We start from the raw sequence: 10,092 nt of genomic DNA, 5'->3' as shown, positions 1-10,092 counted from the left end.
ATTATGATCAAAAAATTTGTCTCACAAATTACAGATTTTTTTTTTCTATATTTAATGCTCTATGCATGTGCTGTAAGATTCGATATGATGAGTAATCTTGAAAAGTTTTTGAATTTTAGGTATAACTAAACAAGGCCATATCACACATGGTACCAACTAGGTACAATAGATAGCCTGTCCAAAATAATCTTTGACTACAATATACTACATCCATACTAAATTTTAAGTAATTCAAACTTTAAAAAGTCAAAACATCATAAATTTAACTGAATTTATATAATAAAATAATAAAATTTTATGATACCAATTAAGTATCATTACATTCTTCATTAATTATATTTTGTATACCTATTTTCTATCATAAATCTTTATAATTGTCTCTATAGTTCACCAAGCTAGCGCTGCCCTTTGTTGCTCGCATCGCCTTCGTTGCGCCGGTGCCACCACGCGCGGCCATGCCACCCCGCTCACTGCCCACCCTCCCGGTCGCGTTGCCTCACCCTCGTGGGCGCAGTCACCATGGGCACAACAGTATTCGGACAATATTTTATTTTATTCTTCCTAAACATGCTAAGTTTGAAAACCCTTAAAATTAAAGTACACCTAAGCTTTATCAAAGGATATATAATATGCCCATAATAAAAAGGATTGAAATAATAACTTTATTTGGCACTAAATGAGCTATACTTGAAGTGAAGAATAAAAGAATTTTGAGTTTGATAAAAATAAATCAACTTCTAGATTTATCCTAATAAGTCACACTATTTTAAGCTGGACTAAATTTATAGAAAAATGTAGCAAAATCTACCACATCAAACTAGGATCACTAGATATGTAATGAAAATGTACTTATTTAGTATAATAGACAATGTTAATTTTTTCCCTATAAATTTAGTTTGACTAAGTGATTTTAGGAAGCTATTTATTTGGAACGGAGTTAGTATTTGAATGAATTATTAATGTCTACTGTCTTGTTTAGAAGTGTATTGAAGTTTAAACGTTAAATAATAAATAAAAGAAGCCACCAGAGGATACCACGCATTTGTTCTCATGCCAATCTTTCCGGCTATATAAACATACCAACGACCCTGGACCTGTAGCAAAACCGGCACTCTCAACCTCACCACTCAGTCACAATGGCGACATTCGTGAAGCGCAGCAGCAGCAGCAGCCAAGGACTCTTCCTGCTTGCATTGGTTCTTCTGGCATTCTCTGCCATTCCTGCACCCATCAGCGGTAATCAAGTGCACGAATCAATCTCAAATTTTTGTCGATGCGTTTGTTTTCCTTTGACATGAGAGGAGGATTATATGTCTGTTTGATGTTCTTCAGGTCAGAGTAGCATAGACGGCAGGAAGAGCAAGATGATGGTCGTCGGCGGCGACAACAAGGCGATCATCCACGACGACAATGACTTGCTCAACGGATGTCACTATAACCAGAATCCCCATGATCTGTCGGCGCTCTTCTGCTGTAGCAAGGACAACCTGTGCTGGCCATCGGCGCCGGAGTGCGCCGCCAACTGCCCCTGCAAGACCAACTGCGTCTAGACGTTTCTAAACTCTCTAGTTGTTTGTTTGAGAAACTTGATGATTGATGTATACCGACCATCGTCGCCAAAGATGTAATCTTCTTGACAGCCACTGAGAATAAACGATTGGGGTTTTGCCAAGAATACATGCGTTCCAAATTAAACGTGTTGGGCAGGCACACGCATAGAGTAGAGATATTCGTGCCGGCATGGCCGGGTACCGGCGCTAGCAGGGATCGATCTCCCATTGAGGCTGAGAGCGTCGTCTCTAGTGGAAACCCAGGGTGCGGAAAGGAGAACGCAGAGGAAAGAGAGGATGAGGCGGCTGCCAATTTCAAAATGAAATGGGCAAGTGCATATGTAAATATCTTGAGAAATGTTTACAGTGCTTGGTATTAATGAGAGCTCTTCGTTTGGCTAGATCGAATGGTTAAAAATTAGAAGGAACCAATTGAGAAGAACTTAAGTTGTGTAGCGGAAATAAAATTTAGTGGGCCAGGAACTAGCTCACTTTCACATGTGAGAGTTTTCTTTCTGCTCGTCTCGATCCATTCAATCCCACAACCACAAATGCATACGCCTACATTTCAGAATCCATGCCTTCCATTAGGCAGCAGCGGCGGTGGCTGAGACAATTAGACGCCGGCGATGATGATCTATCGCTGCCTCATGTTCGGCCAGTGCACTCCCGCACGGCAAGAGGAGCCCGGCCAGCTGTTGACATGCGCAATTGTCTATCGTCGCTCTTTCCATGGTTGGCCTGTTTGGTATTGATAAGAACGTACGATTCTAAAATCGATGAGACTGCAGAGACTCCCACATCCAAATAGAGCACGGTCAGCTATAGGGACTCTCCATTTGTGTCATCTTGCTTGGTTCCATGTGTGAGCTAGTTCTGCGTTCCATTGGAATTTGGAAGCTAATTTTGATGTTATGCTGCTTTTGGCGAATGGTTTCGCATGTGTAGACGGACAGCCTCCGTGCTTGATGATGCCATTGACTAGCTAAAGCAACTAATTTAGCTTCAGGTGCTGGTGACTAAATGAAACCGCATTGCTCCTCACAGTGGCACCGATCGAGCCCATGTTGCCGAGCATGGAGAAGACAAGACCTTGCAGCTGGGCAACAGAGATCTGGGCACATGTCCGGCAGCAGGTAGTTAAGCAGCGGCCGGTGATCGGAGCAAAAGCACGAACCGCAGATCGCTTGTTTATTAGATGAAAACAACTGTTTTGTTAGAGTTAATGATAGAAATCAAAATACTAAAATACCCTTAGTATCCTGCAGGGAGGAACTGTTAGTTCCTCTCAAGCACCGGTAACAAACCTCTCTTTTTGAAATTCAAAATGACATTTTAGAGAGGAAAACACGTCACTTGTTTGGAATTTATAATGTGGGCTATGCCCATGCATATAATATGCTGAAATTTCCAAAATGTCGAATGGAAATGTCTGGAAAAAGAATGACGTTAGCTTCGCAAGCCGTTTAAAGCTGGTTTGTGCCGATAAGCGTTTTCCAAACAGCTTTGCGTGTGAAGCTCCTTAAAACATGTTTTCATACAAGACTAAGGGGGTCTTTAGAACAATTTTTTGTGTTTCGAACAATCTTTTATAAGATTTATTTTTTTCTGTCAGTCAACAGTGTTTTTTCTCTCACAATAAATCAGCGGACAGTAATTTTAGTCATGACTTTTCAGACAAGCGAACATAGCATATTTGTGTTTGAATTACAGCCTTTGTTAATGTTCTATCATTTGTTTTCTATTTTTCACGGAAAAATGTCAAGTGCAATTTAAATGAGCGGTATAATAGATCACTTGCATAGAAACAACCTATTTCTAGATTCGGAGCACAACTCTGTGTTAAATAGTACCACTTGCTCTAAAAATTTTACGGTGGAGTTCATAGAGCAGAGCTGGAAAAATGGAAGCAAAGGAGTTCAAATACCCTCTAAAAAACATGGTTTCATAAAGGATTGATATGGGATGAAGATTTGATTCTCCATGCTTCAACTCAACTTGCTAGACCCCTGCGTGGAATTTGTGAGACCATATTTGAATGAATTTCACATATAAACCTGTTTTTACAAATAGTTCATAAAATAAACTTTAGCTCCACGTGATCTGATTATGGAGCTAAAGAAAAAAAACCTATCCCACTAGTGAAGTTGAGCTGAGCTATGTTAAATAAGGCCTAAAATAAAATATAATAATCCCTACATAAGAACTCATATATGTTTGGAATGGAGATCATACGACTTATAGGAGAAATGCCCTTAACCAAAAGGGGTCACGGCTACATCCACTTCTCTGGCTCTGCTGCAATATGTCCATTAGACAGTACATCTTTTTTGTTAGCAGCTATGGAATTTTGATTTTTTTAGTGGCGCGAAGGTAAAAATTTCATTGTAATTCTAGCTAGTGAGTGATAACTGTGGATTTGAATGAAAAGATAGCTGTCAAAATAGGATGCTAATAATGGGTTTTTTATATAGATACCCCTATGTTATAGAAATAGAAGATAATAAATATGCCCATAACAAAAGGGCAGCTAATAACTATTGCCTTTATTTGTCGTTAAACCAACAACTCCTATACTGAAAGTATATGAATAAACGTTAGATAATCAAATCCACTATATCTGCCATGTTTAGCAGTGGACTTGAAGCTGAACTTTAATTTAGGAAATAAATAAAAAGATTCCACAAAGATCGCTAGCACTTATTTCTTGCTAATTTTCTCTGCTCTATATGACTATATATAGGCAACCCCGGAGCAATCAGTTCTCAAACACTCACCAATCAACTTTGAGAAAACTAGCACATTCTTCATCATCAGCGAGGATGGCGACATTTGTGAAGCGCAGCAGCAGCCAAGGACTCCTGCTGCTTGCATTGGTTCTCCTGGCATTATCTGTCATTCCTGCACCCATCAGAGGTAAATTAAACTAAACTTATCAATCTCTTGTGTTCAATTCTCAATCGTGTTTTCCCTATATCTTTTTGCGGATGTTTAGGTCAGAAAACTGAAGAAAGCTGGAGGGGCAGGAAGGACGACATTTTCAATGGGTGTCACTACAACCACAATGTCCATGACACGGATATCTTCTGCTGTAGCAAGGACAACCAGTGCTGGTCACAACTGACGGAGTGCGTCAAAAACTGCCCCTGCTTGGTTGGCTGCAGCCGTTGAGCTCTGCCATCACTCCATGCATGGTCGTTGGTTCCATCGTCAACCGTGTTGTTGGAGAAACTTGATGGAAGGATACATACAAAGATGTAATCTTGTTACCAGCAACTGAGAAGTGAAAAACTGAAAATGTAATAAAGAATAGGTTTTCGCATGAATATGTGACAACACAAATGATTCAATTTTATTGACAAAGGAGAATGCATGCATGCATGCCACAAAGAAATGAAATGCGGGTCACCAAGGGTCAAGGAATGAGGGGAAAAAAGGAGTTCTGAAAGAAGCGTGCATGCTCCAGTGCATCATTACAAACATACTGAAATTAATCCGTAGTAAACCTTTTGAAGTTGTTAAACCACCACGATAAACATCTCCTGCAACTGCAAGCTAACCAGGAATCTCAACATGTGCACAGCTGCATAGAATTTGACCACATGCTGAATGGGAACATCTATAGCACACAAACACTTGCCAATGCTGCTCTGCTAGGCGTGCATTGTCCACAAAATAAATAGAGTCGTTTCCATGAAAACAACAGAGTAAGGGGTGTAACGCAACACGCAATCTCTGGGCATACATTGAAGCATCAATTAGAAAGGTAGACAGAATCATAGTAGTGACAAGCAAAAGCTCTCCGTCCGAGCAGAGAGCAGAGTCTCGGAGAGGACCATTGGCGCTGCATACTGACAGTTGTCCATCCTCACAACTACAGTCTACGGTCGTCCAAAGGTAAACAAATCTTCTAAGCACTAGCCAAAACTAGAAAAAATATCTAGTACTCCTACATGTCAAGCCAGAGCTAGTGTCAATCCAGAGTAAGTGAAAACTGAAAACAACACATTTTGATTCACTCCAAAACAAACTGTAAAGAATTCATATGAAAATTTTCAAGGGTTTTGGGCCCCACTGCAGCGTGATGAGCAAGCCAAGAACATCCTATCTTCAATAAGCAAGAGATTAGAGATGATTGCTTTAGAGATTTCGCATAAAGTATGGAAGCATTTATATTGTTTGCTCTAGTTTCCTGGTCTATGGTTATGACCATGGCTTGTTTCCTCTTTTTGAACCAAGAAGTTGTAATAATTGACTGTATACATCCACGGATGTAGAGGCCGGATATTTATATATCCCTTATCTAAAAAAAGGAACTTACCATGAAATATCTTAAAATGCCCTAATACTGATTTCAGGGGTTGATATTATTCTGGTCAAAAGTATTGTTACCAGCATTCCCACCCTTCGGTTGCCCTGTGGGCAGATTTCAACTTTCTTGAGCTTTTCACAATGGAATGGGGAATCTACAGCAGCAATACTACAAGATAATGCAAAATGTTCACTACCAAAAAGCTGCCACTCGTTAGCATAAAGTTGCGTTGATGAAACTGACAGACTGTATATAGCTTGGCCTGCCAAATTGCAGGGTCATCCTGGCAAAAATACCTCTCTCGTCTTCAGAGTAAGTTCTACTAGATTTGGTGAATGCTTAAGCATATACAGCAGCACTTTGTAGTTGCCATGTAAACACCAATCACTAATGGACAAAGTTGTCAAATTGGTAAACTCCAATTGACACAACTAAGATATCACTTCACAATGAATACTCCCCTCCCTGTAAAGTTAGTCAGTACGTACAAAAAAGCTATTTTACATGAACTTCTGAAAAAAATCTAGTTACTGCTATAGAACAGGCACAAAAAAGGGTGTAGCTGCAAGTGTCACAGTTCCATATAAATCATACCACACACACTGGAAACAGCAACACCAAGTTCTTCACACTTGAAAGAGCACCAGGAATGTTGCATGCACCACCAAATGTAGCCTTCCGATCATCCAAGCAAACTGAGGCTGTTATCAATAACTGCACATTCACAAGAGGGCAACATTGCACAAAAAAAAAAAGTGCTCCAATGTGAAATGAGACGAGACTAAGCATGTTTATCACAATGTCTTCATAGCCATATTCTTCACTGCGGCAGAAACCATGATAGTCAATACTCAATCTCTTCAATGTGGCAGAGGAAAATTCGGTAGCAAGGATCACAAAGTTTATCATATCTAGGTCTTCCAATGCTGTGCAGCCAGAAACAGATTCTTCTCAAAGCATTTGTTGACGCGAACACCACATGCAATTTTTTCAAGTACAATGACATGAAGGGACAGTGGCCAAGCCAGAAGGCAGCAGAGCTCTCTTCGCTTTCCCCTTCCCCTTCCCCTTCCCCTTCCTCTTTCAGCTCGTGATCCATAATGCGCTAATAGAATACTCTTGGACACGCTGGAGTAGTTGCTTATTGATTCGTTCTGCCTTGCTGCCTTCCAATGACTGCTCGTCTGTCAAGTTTCTTTTTTTTTGATCGAGTATATTTTGGACGCACAGAACCCAACACTTGACAGTTGACACTTATACCGCACGGACACACGTGTGCGTGTTCATAGACACACAAAGAAGAGATTGGAAGACATCATCACCTCCATCGATCACGGAATTTCTAGAATAATTCCAGAAAAGATGGGATCACCAGGATTTGAGCCCTGGTGGCCATGTGGCATGGGCTGCGTATGGCTTCGCACAGTTGTAAGCACTTGTGATAAGCTTTTTCAGATAGATAGACTAAGGAGAATGATAAAAAAACCTAAATTGTTATTAATTATATTATTTATCACGCTACAGGTGCTATGACAGCAAGGGCGACTCTAATTACCTGCTGAAATTATTTGCTACCACTGAGTTTAAAAGGAAACCAACATTTGTTAATGTTTCCTACTATATGTGTATTTATGTTTTGCCTAGAAGGAAAACACAAGGTGAAGGGTACTTCTAAGAGACCACTCCTTGAAAACTCTTCAAAAACTAACATAAACAAGTACTATCTTTTATTAAGACAAATAAATGTGAATGCTAAAATTTTTTTCTAAACCACAGATATTTCTACGAACCGTAGCACATGGTCTTAGACTAGCTAAATTGATGGTCCATAGATAGATAGATAGACAGACATAGGAGGTAGACAAGCATACGGACAAAAAGACAGACAGACAGACAGATAGATAGATAGATAGATAGATAGATAGATAGGTAGATAGAATGAGTGTATTTATAGATAGATAGAGAGATGGATAGATAGATAGAATGAGTGTATTTATATATTAACCATGGCGCAGCAGTTAAGAGTAGACACATTCTGACCAACACATGGTATTAGCTCTCCCTCTATCATCCATGGAGAAGTTTCTGAAGCACACCATTACCCAAGCACTCTGGCTGTTTGCCATATTTCTTTTGGCATCCTCCTCTGTCCTTCATGCACGTGTAATAAGCGGTAATCAATGAATTACACCCAATTTTCTTTTGGGTAAATATAGATATATAAATATATGCAGCGTTCATAATGTGATTCGGTTGATCTTTATCAGGGCAAACCAGAGAGGATTATGACACTAGGAGCACGACAATGACTACGATGACGGCAGCAAGCAACATTATTGGCAGCGGTGGACAACTTTATGGAGGGAAATGTATTAAGGCTACTTATTGGTACTTGTGCCTTAATAATATGGTGTATTATGGGACCTTGGACGAGTGCTTGGTAAATTACATGGGTTGATGTACCGCGCTGAAAAAGGCTAACAAGAGGCCGTGCTTTCTCCAGTTCCTAGATGAAAATCATGAAGAAGTTCCTATATGGAAGCCATGGAGATGTTCTAGCTAATCACGCATAAACCACATTATGCACAGTTTGCACGGGAGATGAATTTTCACTAGATCCGTTGCCCTATAAGTTAGCATATCTGTGATTTAAGTATTTCTTGTTTCAAATATTAACAAGCCCCTATTTCGGTAGCCCTGCCTACCTTTGTGGCACAGCCAACCGCTAGTCGTTTTGTCCATGTAGATGTAGGTGGTGACCACCCCATTTCCCACACCGCCGGGTGATCAACCATGTTCATCGCCGTGGCCACTTGGCCCTGAAGTCGCCTAACGAGTTTAATTGCCAGCGAGATGAGCGGCAGCGGACTCCAACAGATTCTTCAGATGCTGCTGAACGTTGAACGCCTCTATAATCTGCAGGGTTCACCAGCTCCTCTTGCTTCACCGAGAGATGCTCCATCTTGGTGCAGAGATCACGAACGCCGGTCTCAAAAGTCATGGCTGAAATTACTGGACTTCTAGGTGGACAACTCCTCTAGGTCTAGCACGGAAGTATGTGCTTCCAATGTCGTCTTCTTCACCGGATCATGTTGTTGATCGATCTGAGCAGCTTGCATCCCCTTGAGGAACGCCGTGATGTCACCGATCTGTCGTCCCTCCACCGCCATCAGCCGCTTTTGCTGTCTTGTTTGTTGTCTTGTCCCTTCACTAACCCGCCGATGAGATGAGGCGATCTTGCCGGATTTGGTGAACCCTACCGAGAATCGACTGCTTCGATTACCAATTGACACGATTCTAGAGATTGGGATGGTTCTCACTCATGATTTGTATATAGAGTGGGTAGTTTAACACGAGTTAAGGGTAAACATGATACAATCAGGCGAGAGCGATGAGCTCCCTGTGCCAACACCTCTAGACACAGCCGGCCACTGGCGGAGCTAGGTAGAGGCCATACTGGGTCATGGACCCCCCTTGTCTCCGTGATTTCCTGAAGGCCCCCTGTCTTGTATGGCTGCATGATCTGTAACACCCATTCACTACTACATACTATCGTGGCTTGTTGTTGTAGCGTAGCCATCTCGAAGGCAGCCCAATCACTATGTTAGCTAGCGGCCAGCGTAAGCTATGCATGCTTTTTGATAGAAATTGTGTAGCATTTTCTTCATCCAAAAAATTAGCCCCTCTTATATTTTAGTTCTAGCTCCGCCACTGCAGCCGGCCCCTTCACTGTTCTACCTTATGCCTCGTTGGTTTGGCCGGTTTTGAGGCTGAGAATTATTTCAACTGATTCATATTAGTACAAATAAATCTATATATCATTATAGCTGGAATAATTCCAGGGAAACCATTCCATGTTAAAGCGTGATCTCAAGGAAAGCTCTACCCTTCCTTTTTAACGTGATTCTCCTGCTCTCTTACGGCTTCTGCCAAGTGGGCCCCACATACTTTGGATATTGGGCTTGGACACTGTCTTGGGCCTTGTATGTAGCTTTCTCTCGGCCTGTTGCTTACTTCTGCGTTGGTCTTGATCGGCACGCTGCGCTTGAATTCCCGCCTTCCAGGATCTGTTGGCGCCGTCGGCTTGATCAGCTTCCCATTCCTGAGACACTAGGCAACTCGCTCACGATCCAAAACCATTAATTTTTTAAATTTTAATTTTTTTGAATGATATTTTAAAAATGACCTCACCCTATTTTATTATTTATTTCTAACCCTTTTGGCTGCACC

The 10,092-nt window shown here is 41.1% G+C and overlaps 1 protein-coding gene across 1 annotated transcript; it reads left to right on the top strand.

The window, feature by feature from the left end:
- On the top strand, positions 1,119 to 1,564 carry LOC8076574. Its single transcript, XM_002445010.2, has 2 exons — positions 1,119 to 1,236; positions 1,333 to 1,564. The coding sequence occupies exons 1-2, from the start codon at positions 1,137 to 1,139 to the stop codon at positions 1,548 to 1,550; spliced, it is 318 nt and encodes a 105-aa protein (XP_002445055.1). The 5' UTR covers positions 1,119 to 1,136; the 3' UTR covers positions 1,551 to 1,564.

Source organism: Sorghum bicolor, chromosome 7 (assembly GCF_000003195.3).
Source record: "Sorghum bicolor cultivar BTx623 chromosome 7, Sorghum_bicolor_NCBIv3, whole genome shotgun sequence".
NCBI lineage: Eukaryota > Viridiplantae > Streptophyta > Magnoliopsida > Poales > Poaceae > Sorghum > Sorghum bicolor.
This window is presented reverse-complemented; position numbering and strand designations above follow the sequence as displayed.

Coding starts and splice junctions, on each gene's coding strand:
- LOC8076574 (XM_002445010.2), top strand. CDS start 1,137: ATGGCGACATTCGTGAAGCGCAGCAGCAGCAGCAGCCAAGGACTCTTC. Junction 1,237..1,332: donor CATTCCTGCACCCATCAGCG/GTAATCAAGTGC, acceptor GATGTTCTTCAG/GTCAGAGTAGCATAGACGGC.